Raw genomic sequence first — 18878 nt, 5'->3', positions numbered from 1 at the left:
TAGGAGACACAACAGCATTATACTCGAGGCAAAGGCCCAAGAGAACATAAATGGTGATATCTTGTTTGTAACAGCTTCTGTAGGATAGTGTTGTTCTGGTGGTGAACCAGAATCTTGAAGATTCAAGCCAATGAGCACGCGCCTCTTTGCATCTAAGGTTTAGACCTCAAACAGCCTCTGTCTCTAGTCTGCTAGTTACCCCTTTTGACAGTAGCAACTCTGGAACCTTGGCCACAGATGTGGTTGTTTTGTGCTAGGCTTAGCTGTTTTCTTTGACAAATTTATGGGAAGTTTGAGACATGATTTTACCATGATGGAATTTTTAGAGGTATTAACAGAGGGGAAGCCAGCATGCATTTCAAGAAAACTTGACCAGTAAATAGACTGAACCCTTGGCTTTTTTATTCCTGGAACTTAGCCCACGCCTGTATTTTCTTGACTAAGAACTTGGTCCATGTGTGTATTTTCTTGACTAAGAAATGATGCAGGCCTGTTTATGTAATAGAAAGTAGGTTTTTTTTATGGAAATTAAGTTAGAACTGCATTGTTTAAACTAATATCTGAAACATTTAGTCATTTTATTAGTAAGTAGAATTGATGAAAACCTTGGGAAAATGCTTTAGAACAGTTCTCTTGGATACCTGTGATTAATAAGGAAAGGGGCAAAGAGATGTTTGTTAATCTGTTTATGTATAAGGGATCTGGAGCATATTAAAAGTTTTGTAAACATTCAACTAACAAAGCATTATATAAAATTAGACATTTCCTTTACATTGCAAAACGTCATGAGACTGGAAAAAACTGTCAATGTTATTTACAAATAACTTATTTATGATATTTCCCCTAATACTAGCAATTTAAATATAAGACATTGATTTAGTAGTAAGGTGCATTCCATGAGGATGCCACTCAGGATTCTCTGGGGGAGTTTTTATCTCACTCGTCCTTGGTTCCTAGAATTACTATAGGACAGAGTAGCATGATGATCATTATTAACCTCATTTTATGGTTTGAGCAGATATCTGGCTGATAAATCCCATCTTGCACATATAAAACCAAGGTATTATTTCTGTTGAAGTGTTTTCATTTGTTGGAGGTCACCGGAAAGGAAGTAGTTAGTAGTTCTAGGTTCTCCCTACGTCCTAAGTGATGGAGAAAACAAGGAATTTATGCACAAACGGAAATCAAGAAATGAACTTCAATGTTAGTCCAGACAAATCTCCAATATCCACAAAGTATAGATAGAGTTTTCTGGCAAAGCTGAAATGGGGAACATGGTGTAGACCCCTCTTCTATGGAATTAGAAAGAGAAGAGGAAAGAATCTTCACAAGCACTTTTGTTCAAAGATTAAATGCATGCGATCTTTATTATATTTTACAGTCTGTGGTCATGTTTTAGGTGGGTTTGGGGATATCTTGAACATTCTAATTTAAATCTAATAATTGCTTTATTTTGGTAGATACTCTGCAGTAGAGAGTTAAAGCAACACGGTTCGTTGTCAGACATATATGAATTCAAGAGCCATAGTGAAACCTTGAACCAAGTTCTTGGACCCACCTTGGCTGCAATTTTTTTCATCTGTATATTGGGAAGAATAGCACTTGATTCACAGGATTGCTTTGAGGAATAGAGACTGTATAGAAAGCAAGTCACACAGAATAAGTGCATATACAGTAAATAGCTATTATTTCTCAAGTTTTCATGCTGATTTTCCCTTACCAATCATGGATCTCTTTACATTCATGTGTGATGACCACAATTCAGGAAAACAAAAAGTCAGAATATATGGAGTAAGTATATTTATGGATAGTCCAAAACAGAGCATTTTAGATGAGCAAATCCACGAAAGGTAAACTGCTTAGAAAAGTGTATAGCAAATAGTAAGTGCTCAATAAATGTTATGTATCTTTTTTACATGTATTCATTTTATTGAGAGACAGAGGGAGAACACAAGCAGGGGAGGGAGGGGCAGAGAGAGAGAGAGGGAGACACAGAATCTGAAGCAGGCTCCAGGTTCTGAGCTGCCAGCACAGAGCCCAACACAGGGCTTGAACCTACAAACCATGAGCTCATGACCTGAGCCAAAGTCGGATGCTTAATGGAATGAGCCACCCAGGGACCCCATGTTTATTTTTAAAGTTTGTTTTTTTGAGAGAGAGAGACAGAGAGAGAGAGAGCATGAGCAGGGGAGGGGCAGAGAGGGAGGGAGAGAGAGAATCCCAAGCTAACAGCAAGGAGCCTGACACGGGGCTTGATCTCTCGAACCGTAAGAAATCAAGAGTTAGATGTTTAACCATCTGAGCCACCCAGGCACCCCAAATATTATGTATTTAGTACTGTGGTTTTCATCATCATCTCATGAACAAGTTAAAGCTTTCTCTGTATATATTCTTTCTTTTAAAACTTTTAAAATACTTATATAGTCCCTGCAAATCATTTAGATTTCTAAGTTTGAAACTCTGTATCTGGAGCTTGGGCTCAGCAGTAATATGAAGACATTGTCAGGGATAGGAAAGAACTACTTGTAGAGTAATTGCATGAAATTCTATGCAAATCAAAACGCAGAAAAGGCCTGGAGTCCTGTTCAGAGGTTTATGCTCTCTAATCGTTAGGTTATTTCATGCTGAATTCTCAAGCTTTTTCTCTTATGTTTTCCAATTACATAATTGTAAATTAATTTTAAAAGATAAAACATATTTGTCAATTCACATTGAGATTGGTTTCATGTGTCAGAGCCTCAGAGGAGAAGAGCCTTAAAGAAAAGCACTGTATTTCCCTCTAATGAAAATTTTGGAAGTTGTCAGTTCAGGGATAGAATGGTAACTTAGTGATTATTAGAAACTCTGGGTCCTTCATCATTGCTTTGAATGGTTAATGTTTATATGCCTCATGGCCCATCCTGTTGGCATGAGCGAAAAACATCATATCCTCAATCCAGCAAACAGGAAGGAAGAAGGAGAAAAGATGGTGAGCTCCTTTTAAGGACGCCTCCCAGAAACCGTTCTTGATCTCATCTTGTATGCCAATCACCAGAATTTAGACACAGAGCCACACCTCGCATCAGAAGCCACTGAAGATTCTGCTCTTTATTCTGGGTGGCTTTATGCCCAGTTACGATTTAGGGATTTCGTTATCATGGAAGAGACCAGATATTCGGGACAACTAAGACTATCTGTGACATCTGGGCTTCACCGACCTCTTACAATTCATTTCTCTTCTGTTTTCTTGTTCCTCCTTTTCTTTTCTGTATTAGATCCCATGCGTGGCCCAAGAAAACTGGAAGTGGTGGAAGTCAAGTCTCGACAAATCACCATCCGCTGGGAGCCATTCGGATATAATGTAACTCGCTGCCATAGCTATAATCTCACGGTCCACTACTGTTACCAAGTGGGAGGGCAGGAACAAGTGCGAGAAGAAGTAAGCTGGGACACAGATAATTCACACCCTCAACATACGATCACTAACCTCTCACCATACACCAACGTCAGCGTGAAACTCATCCTCATGAATCCCGAGGGACGGAAAGAAAGTCAAGAACTCATAGTACAGACAGATGAAGACTGTAAGTACTTTTAAATGATATGTTTACATGAAATACATATTCTTTCAAAGAAACAGCCCGTTACTTCTTTTAGGTTGAGATCTCTGTAATGAAAGTGAAGGAATGAGTTACTGTGTTGAAAAATATAAATGTGTATCTGTGCCTCTGAATTTAAGCACTGATGTAAAAGGGTAAAGGAGTAAAGATACAGAAGTTTATTTTAATTCTTTATGCGTCATACAGTTGCCTTTCTATATGTAATTATTTTATATTGCTCTAAATAGTTCTTCATTCAAATTTTATTATCATGCTAGACCTAAGAGTTGTTGTTTGGGTAGGAGATTATATGAAATGCTTATTTAAATATATTTACATGGCATTCTGAAACATATTTCATAGTTCAGATAAAAATTCAACACAAAATAGAGGCTGCCCTTGCTTTTCAGCACAGTGCTGAGAAATTACCTCATTAGGTTGCTGACCATGGAATAGATGATACTTTCTCATAGGACCGATATTATAATTGGATATTACCTCAATAAACAAGGATTTAACAAATAGGCAGTGCATGTCACTAGCAACTCATCAAAGAAAGCAAATACAGAGTTGCAGTAAACCTCTAAAATAATTTAACATAGTAAAATTATCCATTGAATCCCAGAGCATGGACACAAATGAGCTTTTACATTGATTATACAGGGGACCCTCGTGCACAATAACATGTACATATGGCACATAAAATATGGTGGTAGCATATCATATATTTGGCCTAAAATTTCTTTGCCAGGCATCAGAATAAGATGGCAAGGAACTTGAGAAGCCCATTAAGTGAATACGCTTACTTATTCCTGGGCAAAAGATATTTCACTTTTTTCCTTTTTCTTCATGCAACTGATTATGCAGTGATCCTTGATCACCGATTATGGGAACCAGCCAGAGTAAATGATGAGCTCATCCCACAGATTTCTCTTTTCTTTTCTGTAGCTCTATCAAGCCCTGCCTGTGCTGGTTGCTTTCAAATAGTTGTCTCACTGCAGTTATTTTTGTCAGGAATATTAGCTTCCTTCAGGTCACCCAATCAGGGCTGAGACTTGGGGCCCCGTCTCTGTTTCTCCGAGTTCTTGTCCATCTTCCAGAAAAGTGGAATAAGATGTCAACATTATCAGTTGGCCACCTCTGACCCCCACCTCCATATTTCTATGCTTAATTTGGTTCTAACTCCTGTTGTTTCTACTTCCAAAATACTAACTTGTTCTTTTCTTTCAATTTCCACTACCTATATCCGGATCCTCATTATTGCATGCTGAAATTTCTTTTCTTTTTTAATTTTTTTTAATGTTTTTGTTTTATTTTTGAGACAGAGAGAGACAGAGCATGATCAGGGGAGGGGCAGAGAGAGAGGGAGACCCAGATTCCGAAGCAGGCTCCAGGCTCTGAGCTGTCAGCACAGAACCCAGTACGGGGCTCGAACCCACGAGCTGTGAGATCATGACCTGAGCAGAAGTTAGACACTTAACTGACTGAGCCACCCAGGGGCCCCTAATTTTTTTTTTAATGTTTACTTATTATTGAGAGACAGAGAGAGACAGAGCGTGAGCAGGGGAGGGGCAGAGAGAGAGGGAGGCACAGAATCTAAAGCAGGTTCCAGGCTCTGAGCTGTCAGCACAGAGCCTGACGTGGGGCTTGAACTCATGGACTGTGAGATCATGACCTGAGCTGAAGTCGGAGGCTTAACAGACTGAGCCACCCAGGCACCCCTACATGCTGAAATTTCTAACCTTCCTGGGTGGTTCCAGCTTTTGCCCATTCTAATGTTGCCTACTCAGCCACAAAACATGTTTAAAATACTCCTGCATCTCTGTTATTTCTCCTCCTTCATTTCTGATTTTATTTAGTTGAGTCCTCTCTCTTTGACATCAGCTATGGAGACATTTTTCTAGGTATGTCTCCTCTGGCAAGGTAAAAGAAAAGGAAAATTGAACTGTTGGGACTGCATCAAAATAAACAGCTTTTGCGTAGCAAAGGAAATAATCAAAACATCAAAAAGGCAACCTACTGAATGGGAGAAGATATTTGCAGATGATATAGCTGACAGAGGTTAATATCAAACATATACAAAGAACATATACAATTCAGTGCCAAGAAAACAAATAATTCAATATAAAAACAGGCAAAAGACCTGAAGAGACATTTTTCCAAAGAAGACACACAGATGGCCAATAGACACATGAAGAGATGCTCAACATCACTCATCATCGGAGAAATGCAAGTTAAAACCACAATGAGATGTCACCTTATACCTGTCAAAATGACTAAAATCAAAAACACAAGAAATAACAAGTGTTGGTAGGGATGTGGAGAAAAAGGAACTCTGTGCGCTGTTGGTGGGAACGTATACTGGTACAGCCACTGTGGAAAACATTATGGGGTTTCCTCAAGAAATTAAAAATAGAATTAACATATGATCCAGTAAATCTACTACTGAGTATTAATCCAAAAAATTGAAAACACTAATTAAAAAAGGTATGTGCACCCCTATTTTTATTGTGACATTATTTACAATAATCAAGATATAGAAGCAACCCAGGTGTCCGCATATAGATGGACAATATATGGAACATTACTCAGCTGTAAAAAAGAATGAAATCATGCCACATGGAATGGATGGACCCTAGAGAGTATAATGCAAAGTGAAATAAGTTAGAGAAGGACAAACACCATATCAAATCACTCATATGTGGAATTTAAGAAACAAAACAAATGAACAAAGGGGGAAAAAAAGAGAGACACCAAAAAACAGACTTAAATACAGAGGACAAACTGGTAGTTGCCAGAGGAGAGGTAGGTGGGGGGGGGATGGGTGGAATAGATAAAAGGGATTAGAAGTACACTTACGCTGATGAGCACTTGAGAAATGTATAGAATCATGGAATCGTATGGTACACCTAACACTAATATAACACTGTATGCTAATTATACTTGAAATAAAAAAGTTTTAATCACAATATGAAAGTACATTTGTATCGTGGCACTCTCTCCACAGAGCTGTCATTGACTTTGTTTAAATCTTGACTTCCAAGGTCTTCTGTTTCCTGGCTCATACTCTAGAACTAGTGACTTTTCCTCCAGTGCAGATCATTCTGCCCAGAATGTCACCCAGGCAGCAGGTCTGGTAGGCCATGTCCTTTCCATTCCACACTCTTCCTCCAGGTCTGCTCTCCAGCGCCGCCTGCCGTCCACCTGGCTGCATCTCGCTTCCGTTTCCTCTGCTGCCCTCCAAAGGGCTCCTCAGGCTTCAGGTCCTTCACAAAGCTGCCTCCAACTCCTCCAGCCTGTAGCACTCTCACCCCTCTGACCTCCTTTGCACCTGATAAGAATCTTTTAATCTATGGGCTTTAATTCCCTCATCTGAAAAGTGAGAATAATAAGAGTTGTCAAGCATATTAGAGTTAGAGGAAATTTACATAGAGAGCCATTTGTAGCTGACAGAGAGAGGCCTTTAATGAGCGATCATTATTGTTGTTGCAGTGATTCAAAGCAACTCCTTGTGACCTTTCCTTGCTCTTTTTGTTATATTTAATCTTTTCGTCTCTTAACTACAAACTGGAGAGAAGAAGCCTTCTATTCTTCTTCTGTAACAATAGGCATGATACAGATTGCGAAATAAAACACTCAGAAGTGTTCTATTCGTCTTTAGATGAAACAGTAAAGTTTGCTGATCATCACCTCATTGAGGTTTTCATCAACAGTAATGTTTTAACCAAGGAGAGGGAAGATGATATGTAGTCCTTTCTAGAGACAAGCAGGTGTGTCTTGCTCAAAGCCACATGAGCGAACCCAGTCACTACTTTTGGGTTTCGAATTGAGAAAGAACAGGAGATGGGAGTTCTGTTAAGTTCCATCAGAACATGAGGTAAGAATAACTTACCTTTTTGTGTAAATTACCTTGCTAGTCCCAGAAGTTGGGGCATGCATGACTTCCAAAAAAAATTCTACTGTGTCCGTAGCACACAGGCATGCAGTTAATTAGAAAAGCTTTTATTTCAAATTTTATTTCCTAACAACAAAGACTTCGAAAACGGAGAAAAAAGACAAAAATAGAATAATTGTCATTCCTGAGTTTGAAAAAAATGGGGTGGTCACTTTATGTGTCTACCATTATAAAAGGCTACAGTTCATTGAACATTATGAATTTTACTCTGGTAAAATATGTTTATTGAGTATTTATTTCATGAGAAAGTACATGGAAAAAATTACCTCTTTATACTGTTAAAGGTATCACAAGAATAGAGCTCAGTTCCACAAACTTAGAAACTAAAGCTTATTTATCCCAAATCCTGAATTTCTAAGAACTTCTGAAAACAGGTAGTAGACCTAAGTTCCTGTGAGACACTGTTATTCCTAATTTATTCAACTCTTCCGGTAGTTTATTTTAGTTTACTTTGTCTGCTCCTGACCTTAAAAATATATATGTATATTGTGTATATACATTCATTTATATATTATTTAATTATTATTATTTAATCATTTATATATATTCATTTATATATTATATATGCATGTATATGTACATATATTATATATATAATTATCTATAAATATAGTGTACATGTATATTTATATAATATCCATATATATGATATATGTACGAATCTCAGGTTTTCTTGTTAACATGTCCACAGTGCCATCAAGTACAGGATTTTAATAAGTTTACCCCTTTAAGTTGTCCTCTCTTCAGCATAATTTTGACTTTCCCATTTTATTTTACTATGATTTAAACTAACTGAATGAAACCAAAGATATATTTTTTTCTAAGTCTTCACCTCTTTACATCTGCACATACATAGATTAGTAAGTATTCTCAATTAGGAAATATCATCTCAGAATAATAGAGCCACTCATATTTGCCTTGATACCACGAGAAGACTGATGATGATGTCATAATAAACACTTTCAAGGTCAAGAGGAAGAGACTAAGTAGAGTTTTCTCTGGCATGGCCCATTTTACTTCAGCTTCTGATTGATGAATATTACCATCTTAAATTCTGGACTCTGAATTTTCTTAGAACCTATCAGTGTTATAACTTCTTAAATGTGTTGGTTTTCTTTATTTCTGCATAGTTTCACATCAGTTCCTTCAACCTGAGATAAACAATTATTTTCATATTTATGTATTATTTAGAGTTTGGATGGTAGAGGTGAACTTAGTCCAACTTCCTCATTTTAGACATGAGGAAACTGAGGCCCAAAGAGGTTCAGTGAATTGTCCAAAATTGTACACTTTAATTACTGAAAAGTCTTGGGGTGCCTGAGTGGCTCAGTCGGTTAAGTGTCTGACTTTTGATTTTGGCTCAGGTCGGGATCCCAGAGTTATGAGATTGAGTCCCACATTGGGCTCTGTGCTGGATGTGGAATCTGCTTGAGATTCTCTCTCTCCCTCTTCCTCTGCCCCTCCCCCCTCAAAAATAATACATAAATAAATAATTACTGAAAAGTCTTAAATCATAACCCAGTCCTCACGTCTGAATCTGAATCTGTACCTTTTTTTTTTCTGCGAAGCTATACTTAGCTGTGTTTAAAATAACTATAAAATCTTACATCTACCTCAGTAGCCCCTCAACTAAAAAAATGTGTACTACCTATGAGTCCTTTTGAAATTCTAGGCAGCCTTTCCAACCTCGGACATCTTACCAACCCTTAAAGGTCTATTCATATCCTCCCACAATCTAAAACATTCTCTAACCCCCTTTTTAAACTGTGTTGAGATGTGTTTATCTGTTCATGAGTTGATGAACATTTGGGTTGTTTCCACTTGAGCTATTATGAAAATGCTATTAATATTTATATATTAATATTCATGATTTTATTTTAATATTCATATATAATTTTTTGAGTAATATATGTTTTCAGTTCTCTTGAGCATGTACCTAGGAGTGGAATTCACACGGTACATTTATCTGTGTGTATCTGTTTGAAGAGCTGCTAGGTTGTTTTCAAAGGAGCTGTATGATTTTATATTCCCTTCAACATGAGGGTTTCAGTTTCTTCACATTCTCAGCAATGTTTATTATTTGCCTTTGGATTATCCCATTTTAACAGTGTGAAATACTATGTCATTGTGGTTTTGATTTGCATTTTCTGGCTGGCTACTGATATTTTCATGTGCTTATTGGCCAGTTGTGTATCTTTTTTGGCAAAGTGTTTATACAGACCTTTTGCCCATTTTTAATTGGATTATTTGTTTTCTTACTGGGTTTTAATAGTTCTTTATGTATTTAAGATACAAGTCTCTTGCCAGATAAATGATTTGCAAAAATTTTCTCCTATTCTGTGTGTTGCCTTTTCACTTTCTTGGTAATGCCACTTGAAGCACAAAGCCTTTCATTCTGATGATGTACTTTATCTACTTTTTTTGTGTATGTGTGCCTTTGGTGTCATGTCCAAGAAACTGTGGCCTAATCCAAGGTCATGAATATTGACACCTGTGTTTCATTCTAAGGGTTTTGTAGTTTTAGCTCATACATTTAGCTCTTTAATCTATTTTGATGTAAACTTTATATATGGTGTGAGGTAAGAATCCAACTTCATTTTTTTGCATACGGATATCCAGTTGTCCCAGCACCATTTGTTGAAAAGGTTATTATGTCCCAATTAAATTTTCCTGGCACCCTTCATGAATACCACCTGACTGCAAATGTAGAGATTTGTTGTTGTATTCTCAATTCTCTTCCACTAATCTGTATGCTTATCTTTATGTCAATACCACACTGTCGTGATATAATAGCTTTGTAATAAGTTTTGAGAAGTGTGAGGCCTCTCCAACCACTCTTTGATTACTCACACTGTCACCAAAAAATTTGATCATGCACCTTCAAATATATGTAGAAATACTACAGGTATACTACTTTTTAAATAGGATAGACACACCAATACACTAAATTATATATAATATAAAGCATATGTGCAAAAAAGGAATTTAAATGAAGATGAGATAAATAATATTTTTAAGCAATATTAAATGTTATTTTATAGAAAATTGGCAGGTAAATTTCCACCTTCCCTTATGCCCATTAGATTTTTTTTTTTTTGAAAACTAGTTAGTTCAGGTTTTTAAAAAAGTCACACCAAAGGGGCACCTGGATGGCTTAGTTGGTTAAGTGTCCTGCTCTTGATTTCAACTCGGTCATCATCTCACAGTTTGTGATATTGAACCTCATGTTGGGCTCTGTGCTGGCAGTGTGGAGCCTGCTTGGGATTCTCCCCCTCTCTCTCTGTCCCTTCTCCTCTCTCTCTCTCTCTCTCTCTCTCTCTCTCTCTCAAAATAAATAAACATTTTTTACAATGGCATCAAAATTCCCAGTTTTTGTAATCATTAATACATAAAATATTTTTTTAAAAATATTTATTGCATATTATTTCATCTATATCACATCGTTTTAAAACATGTATTTTGTGCATATGTAACACATTAAAGATCAGTGCAACAGTTCATATCTATTTTTCTTTCACATGCTTTTGTTCCTCAATAATATAAAATATATAAAAATCTAAAATTATAAATATAAAATCCATCCATGATAATGTATATAGCTGCCATTTATTTTCAGTCTTTTTTTGTATCATATTGTATGACTAAAACTTTCTTTCCTACCCTTTGGTTTGTCTCCAATTTATTATTTTTATTAAAAAATGCTCTGTTGGACACCAGGGTGGCTCAGTCGGTTAAGCTCCTGACTCTTGATTTTGGCTCAGGTCATGATCTCAGGATTCGTGAGATTGAGCCCTGAGTTGGACTCTGTGCTGACAAGGCGGAGCCTGCTTGGGATTCTATCTCTCCTCTCTCTGCCTTCTTTCCTGCTCTGCATGCATGAGCGCTCTCGCTCTCGCTCTCACTCTCTCTTTCTCTTTCTCTTTCTCTCTCTCCCTCTCTCCCCCTCTCTCTCAAAAGAAATAAAATAAACATTTAAAAAATGCTGTATTGACAATAACTGTATGTCTCCTGGTGTATATGTGCAAGAATATTACTCAGAAATATACCTAGAAGTGGGTCACATGATACATGCCTCTTTAACTTTACTAAGTACTACCATTACCAAATTGTTTTCCAAAGTGGCTGTACCAATTTCCACTCTCACAAGCAGTGTGTGGGAATTATTATTGCTCTGTATTTTTCCTTATTTCTGAAGAATACAAAAGTTCATTTCAAAGGTAATTACTGATCTTTGTGTAATTGATTCATGTTTTAAAGAAAAAAAAATGATGGAATTATTTTCTTTATAAAGACAGTGCTAAAACCATTTAAATGGTTTTAAATTTCGTATTTTTAAAAGAAAACTGAATGTATCTGTGGCCTATTAAATCTTATGTCTCAATTGAGAGTTAAAAATCTAATATATCTAGAAAAATCTAATTTTGAGGGGGGTCACTCAAACTTTTATTGATTTCCCCCCCCTTCTAGTGCCAGGCGCTGTTCCCACTGAATCCATCCAAGGAAGTACTTTTGAAGAGAAGATATTTCTTCAGTGGCGGGAACCGATTCAAACATATGGTGTCATCACATTATATGAGGTAGTATACACATTCATTAGTAATTTAATTTTTATTATAATTTCCATGTAGCTAGACTGTCTAGTATTTTTAAAAACGCATAATGGCATCATGTCTGTTAAGAAGTTTATTGTCTTTGATAGTTATAATTGTTACTGCATAGAAGCAAAAAAAAACACTGATTTTTTTCAAATAATGTATCATTTCAGGGTGTATATTTATAATGCTTTGGTTGTTTCTGGACTATATGCTATTATATGTAAAGACACAACATAATATTTTTAAAAAATAACCTGTAGTAAAAACAATAAGTATTTTGTAACGAGCATTGATTAGGAGGCAACCCCATCTTGCTAGCTATAAAATATTTTACTACTGAATTATAGAAGAACGGTGATTATCCAATTAGCAAAGTCAATAGACATTGTCTCAGGGATAACAATTGAATAATGTCTTTTGGTTCTTAGTATTAGCAAAACATCCTTTCGGCTTCCGTGGCATAGTTTTGTCTACTGAGGCATATCAAATGGTTGAATGGTAGAGAGCAGAGAAGAATTTGATGAATTGTTCAAGAAAAAAATAACAGCAGTGACGGGGTGACAGTCATCATCACATCTGTACGAGCATCATTTCGCTGTGCCTATTGTCATAGAAACAAGCAGGTGCATTTTTTTTAAGCTAGCATGTATTTGAATGCAAATGTAACAAAATTATATGTTGTTAGGTTTCTAAAAATCGCGACTGTTCCTCTGGTGGAGCCTCTGCTTGAATACCTTTCAGAACTCCTGACAAAAGCCTGAGCAGATTAGCTGTCAGACAGTAATCGCTGGTAAACCCCTCCCTGACCCAACAAGCCTCACATTTATGTTGCCTTATACCTTTTGGAAATTGGTATTGAAATGCAAAAATTAATAACAATAATAATGTTTTTAATTGAAAGCTAAACAAAGTAAGAGAAAAGGAAAAGTTGATTTTCATGTTAAGTTATTGATGCTGTTCATTGGTTGCTTCGTTGTGAAAGAATTCAGCGTTAGGAACATCGATGGCTCAGCCTTTTGAGAGCTAAGTTTTATAATCAAATCAAACAAGTTCATATTTTTTTTTCTCAATGATCAGAATCTTTCAGTTAATATTTTTTGGCCCCAGGACCATTTTCTGGCCTCAGTTTTGGAAATTCCTACCTAAGAGTAACAGAATATTTTATGAGAAAAGATAACAGCCTTTGAATCAATGTTAAGTTCCAAGAAATAAGTCTATCTGTCCCAGAAGTCACATGTTCCTATCTAGACAAACAGAAAATAATAGCCAGAACCTTTCTTTCTGATCCCACTGAGCATACATCTTTGTGTAAAAAGTAACTTTAACATGAAAACAATAGGAAAAATAATTCAAAAGAAGAAGCTATTAATCTCTCTGAATTCAGCAGCCAGGGTCTCCCAGCTGAACACGGATCTAAATGCTGTTATAATGGGGATACGTGAATGTGTCATAAATCAGGGTTTTAAACATCAGATATAGTTAAGTAGCACAGGCTGGTTCATTTTTCTAGGTACCAAAGGGAAAATGTCAAATGTGTACGTTTTCTGACCACCAAATCTTTCTCTGTCTTTCCCCCATGCTTTCCAGAAGTAGGAAAGGGGGTTTCTGTTCTCAAAATAGGGCTTACATGGTGTCTCATGAGGAAGCTCTTCTTTAGTCAAGATGTACTGCCTGTGCCAGAGTCAGTGATAGGCACGGCTTCCTCCTGGAGCTAAGGACTGTTGTTGAATGTTCCTCGGAGGACCAGAGGCCCTGGGGACTGACATCATGCTAAGGAAATGGAACAGTTGTCCAGAAAAACAAAAACAAAAACAAACAAACAAAAAAACCCAGCGATCTTAGGAACAGTAAGTTCTGTCATAGAAGCACATTTGACTATAGGTAAAAACCAGAAGGCAAGGTAAATTATCCTCATTGGAAAAAACTTAGTAACAAATGATACAGATGTTTCCTTAGGGCAGGGAGTATGCTTGGATCCTTTTTGCAGAAAAGAAGAGAAAACAGGTTGAATGCAGTAGATGTTGTACATGAATATGCTGTGGGTTCAGGTTATTTTCAGGTTCTCTCCTTACCTCTCATGAAAGATGCACCAAACCATTAATGATCAGAAAATGTCAACATCATCGTTTTCTGCCAGACGTTTTGGCAATTGACAGCATGAAAACACTCTTCTGATCTTACTCTTTGCCTCTCCGTTTTATTCCCCTAAGGTCCATCTTCAGTGTTCTCGAACTAGCCTTTCCTCTCTCTTCTCCCCACCTTTGTTTAGGCTTTAGCCCTTCACATCCCTTACTTTTTGATCAGCCCTTTATTTTTATCAGTCATCTGCCCGAGACCTAGACTGACATTTACAGCCTTCCTCAACAGCAATCAAAATTTTTATTTTATTAAATTAGAAATGTAATATCACTCTCTGAAGGAATATTTTCAGTACAGAAGTATTCAAAATAGTATCCTTGCTTCTTCCTTGCACTTTACAGAGGTAACAACTGTTAACAACTAGGTCATGTCCTTCCAAAATGCTATGAGGTAGAAATTATAGTGCAAATTCACTTATGAATAGAGATCAATAAAATTTGATAAATATTCACAAATCCAGCATTTTTTACAAGAATAATATGCCATATAAGACATCTACCTCACACCATACAAAAAAAACTCCTACCAAATGGAGTCATGTTCTAAACACAAAAGTTAAACTACCAGAACACGTTAGGAAAAATAAGGACGATATTTCTATAATATATATTACTGTGCTTGACAATAAAACCAGAAAGTTCTATTTTAAAAGATTGACAGATTTACCTATATAAATATTTAAACTTGTAAATGACAAAAGATACCACTCGGAAAGTCTAAATACAGACAGAAGACTTGAGGAAATTATTTTCAACATTTATAACAGTCGATGGGCTGTTGGCTGCAATGTATAGACTTGATACAGATTGATAAGAAATAGACAAAGCATTCCATTAGAAAAACTGGACAAAGAATAAGAGGAGACAACTCATAGGAAAAAAAAAATCCAAGTAGCATGTAAGCATGTGAAAAGGTACCTACCCAATCTTACTAATGATTCAGAAATGAAATAAGTGCTACAAAAAGTTTAAGTCTGTATAATATCAAGGGTTAAACAGTGATGTGGGGAAATGCATATGTGTTTAGACTGTTGGCGGGAACATGCATCTCTTATGTAGATAATTTGGGAGAACCTTTCAAAATGTAAACATTGCATATCAAGTCTATTTCTAGAACTTTCAGCCAGTAGTACTCCCAAGTACACAGTACTCGGGGATATATACATGTCCAAGCATTTTCTTTAAATGGCTCTCAATTGCCTAGTGAGTAAACGCCAGACTCCTGGTCATGAGAGTAACGCATCTACAAACTTTGAAATACACACACACACACACACACACACACACACATACATATACATACACACACACACACAGACATATCTTTCTATCTCTCTGGAGATACACAGCTTGCTCGCTCTCTCTCTCTCTCTCTCTCTCTCTCTATATATATATATATATATATCATTGACATATTGTATTTGTCCTGGATATTTTCTTTTTCACACACACACACACACACACACACACACACACACACACACACACACTTCTCTCTCTTTCTCCCTCTCTTTCCATAGAGAGAGGTGAACCAAGAAAAGGACTCTTAGCTGTAGAGAACAAGCAGATGGTTACCACAGGGGACATGGGAAGGGGGATGGGTGAAATAGCTGATGGGGATTAAGGAAGGCACTTGTGATGAGCACAGGGTGATGTATGGAATTATGAATCACTAAATTCTACACCTGAAAGTAATATTACACTGTTTAGTAACTAACTAGAATTAACATAAAAACTTAATTCCAATACACACGCATGCATGTGTGTGTATGTGTATTTAGAACCTGAGGCCATAAACCAATCTAATGTGTGAAGAGTATAAAGTGCAGTGTTGTATGGGTATGTAGCAAACAAAGTAGAATGGTCTGGGCTTGTCAAATGATTGAAGTATTGACGAATCAAGAGTTGAAGACATGTCCAAATCCCTAGCCTGGATAACTGGGCTCAACTAATCACTACTAAGATAGGTAATAGAATAGAAAGAAGTAGAATTTAAGGGCCCTGTTAAGAAGTTTGGTTTTAATATTCAAGGCCTTCCATGATCTAATTCCAATTTACATTTATTACCGTATCTCCCATTATTTTTTTCCTGGAATTTCTGGAATTTAATGAGCTATGTATATGGAATTTTAATCCATCACACCTTCTTTCTATCATTTCCTTCTGTCTTCCTGATACTGTCCCCTCTTCTCTCCTCCTCTGGGACTTCTGCTTATATTTCAGTTTTTCATTCAAATATTATACTTTTCCCTGAAATATTCTAGGTTTTTTTCTCCCCCCCCCCCCAATCAGATTTAATTATTCCTTCTTCCGATTGCTTGTCTCTCCATTAAAAGACTGTATTTAACCCTGGCTGAAATTCCAATCAACTCACCCTTCCTAGAAGATTTTGAATCCCCTCCTGGTCAAAGATGGCATGTTATTCCATTTTGTTTTTCTATGAATCTTGTAGTTTAGGACCTGAGACCACAAGTAGAGGAGGGGAAGACAATTTGGGAATATTTCAGGCACCTACATACAAATCGGAAATCATCCAATACAAGCTGCCGTTGACCCCCATCTCACCTAACTCTAACCCCCCACGTGTGTTAATTGCATTCCCTTTTGACTTGGGGGAATTGTATAAAATTGCCCAGACCCAACATGGAACATCGGTGTTTTTCATAGAGGCTGCACGAAAATTGCCTTATCCCTCAGCCACAGTGCAAGTGTGGAAGCAATCCCAGGCATCCCTTCTGGGAGTTTCCTGCTGCTTTACTACAGCCTGCTAGTTAATAGAACTTCATAAACATGAGTTGAATAAACAATAAACAAACGAAAAAAAACACATGCCAAAAGGACATGGTATGATACGTTTGGGTGTGAGTGTAGAGTTGTTTTTTTGGCGTCCGTTAAAGTAATTGCTTGGATAAATGTATATGGAGCATCCACTATGGTAGGAGTGGATTCTAGAGTTGACTGCTCCTGTTCCTGAAGAGCCGGTTTTTTATTCCTGGTATTCAAACTCCCAGAGCTCTGGATGGCTTTAAGGGGGATCGATGACCTTTCTGGCATTTTGTGTCCGCATATATACAACATACTTACTTGTTAGGGAGAGGATCCATAATTTTTAGGAGTGCATGAGTTAGTGTGCATGGGTGGGGGAGAGAGGATCTATGAGTATTAGCAATTTCTCAAACGGCTGTGCCTGAAAGACTGTTACTAAGCCCCATCTAGCTTATCCTGTTGACCATGGCCATAGGTGAGTACAGTGGAACGATGGGTCCTTTGATAAAGCATTTACTTTCTGCGCTGTAGTCATTGTGGGGGCAGCCACATCCTACTCGCGGTCGTGTGAGCATTTATGTGAGTGCATGCACACACCTCTTCTCCCCAGGAGTCTTCTTGGGAAAATATCTACTGAGTGCCAAATATTTACTCATCACCGTAGGCTCAGAAAGAAGAAGAAGACATCAATCACTCCTCAGAAAGAAGATACAATTACATGAAAAGTTCCAATTCCGTTGGCATATTTAAATCATGATTTAATACTACAGAAGAGCTGTGACAGTGCTCCATGATGTATGGCCAAATGAACTTATGAATGCAGTGACAACATCAGGCATTCAGCTGGTCCAATGATTGTTAGGCCAGATTTTGGAAGGCTTTCCAGAGAAGTAAAATGGGAACTTTAACTTTAACCATGGGCGGGCAGACATGTTTTGCTCCAATCTCGCCTGAACTCCCAGTGTCTTTGAAAGCATTTCTTTCTTAAGACCCCTTCCCCCCCCCCTTTTTTTTCCTTTTGATTTCAGTAACAGCTCTCTCTGTTGGCCTTTCTGGCTCATTTGTTGGTTTCTCCTCCTCCACCATTGATTACATTAAATATCGGTGTTCTCCCTAAAATCCTTTCCCCAACGACCTCATCCCTTCCTAAATAATACTATTTCAATGCTGATCACCCCCACATCTCTATTTCCAGGCCAAACATCTCAAATCCCAGCTTATACAATGCATGGTATGGCCACAAGCCAGCAGTTCGTTTCCCCTCATTCATTCCATCCCATTTCAGTAAAGGCGGGGCCATCTTTTGCTTAAGCCCAAAATGTGGACCCTGTCCTTGACACTATCCTTCATAGTGTCCGCATCCAGTCTGTCACGGAGTTCTGCCCATTTTCACTCTCCAGTATCCCAGTTCTCTTCATTCTCTGTGCTCTTCACGGTGCTCACCCTAGTCCCAGCCACTGCACTAGCACAGGAACTAGAGGTTTCCCTCGCGGTCTCTGCGGAAGCTCCCAGTGGCCTCCCTACTACCATTACTGCTTCCTTCCAGCAGACCACTTCTCCCCTTGGCCGCTAGCACGGTCTTCTCCTAGGGGCAGTCAGATCATTTAGTTTGCACACTTAAAAATGTTCAAAGGCTCCCCCGTGTGTGCATCCATCCTTCTTATCTTAGGGTACAGAGCGCTGCATGTTATGGCACCTGCCCACTCCTCCAGCCACTGATTGAGGGACCACGCTCACCTCACCTGCTGGGCCACAGCCACACGGACCTTCTTTCTGTCCATTGACTGTGCACAGAATGCTCCTACTTCATGGCCTTAGTTCATGCTATTCTTTCCCAAACTCTTGG

The 18878-nt window shown here is 37.7% G+C and overlaps 1 protein-coding gene across 1 annotated transcript in view; it reads left to right on the top strand.

Moving 5' to 3' along the window:
* PTPRM (protein tyrosine phosphatase receptor type M) overlaps positions 1 to 18878 on the top strand; it is a 595371-nt gene that overhangs the window by 282553 nt on the left and 293940 nt on the right. Inside the window, exons 8-9 of the mRNA XM_047090212.1 lie at positions 3255 to 3563; positions 12001 to 12110. Of these exons, the coding sequence (XP_046946168.1) occupies positions 3255 to 3563; positions 12001 to 12110 (419 nt within the window). The remainder of the gene's footprint in view (positions 1 to 3254; positions 3564 to 12000; positions 12111 to 18878) is intronic.

This window comes from Lynx rufus, unplaced genomic scaffold (assembly GCF_022079265.1).
Source record: "Lynx rufus isolate CCGP_SWC_20201006 ecotype Redwood Valley unplaced genomic scaffold, mLynRuf1.p SCAF_29, whole genome shotgun sequence".
In the NCBI taxonomy this organism is placed as follows: domain Eukaryota; kingdom Metazoa; phylum Chordata; class Mammalia; order Carnivora; family Felidae; genus Lynx; species Lynx rufus.
This window is presented reverse-complemented; position numbering and strand designations above follow the sequence as displayed.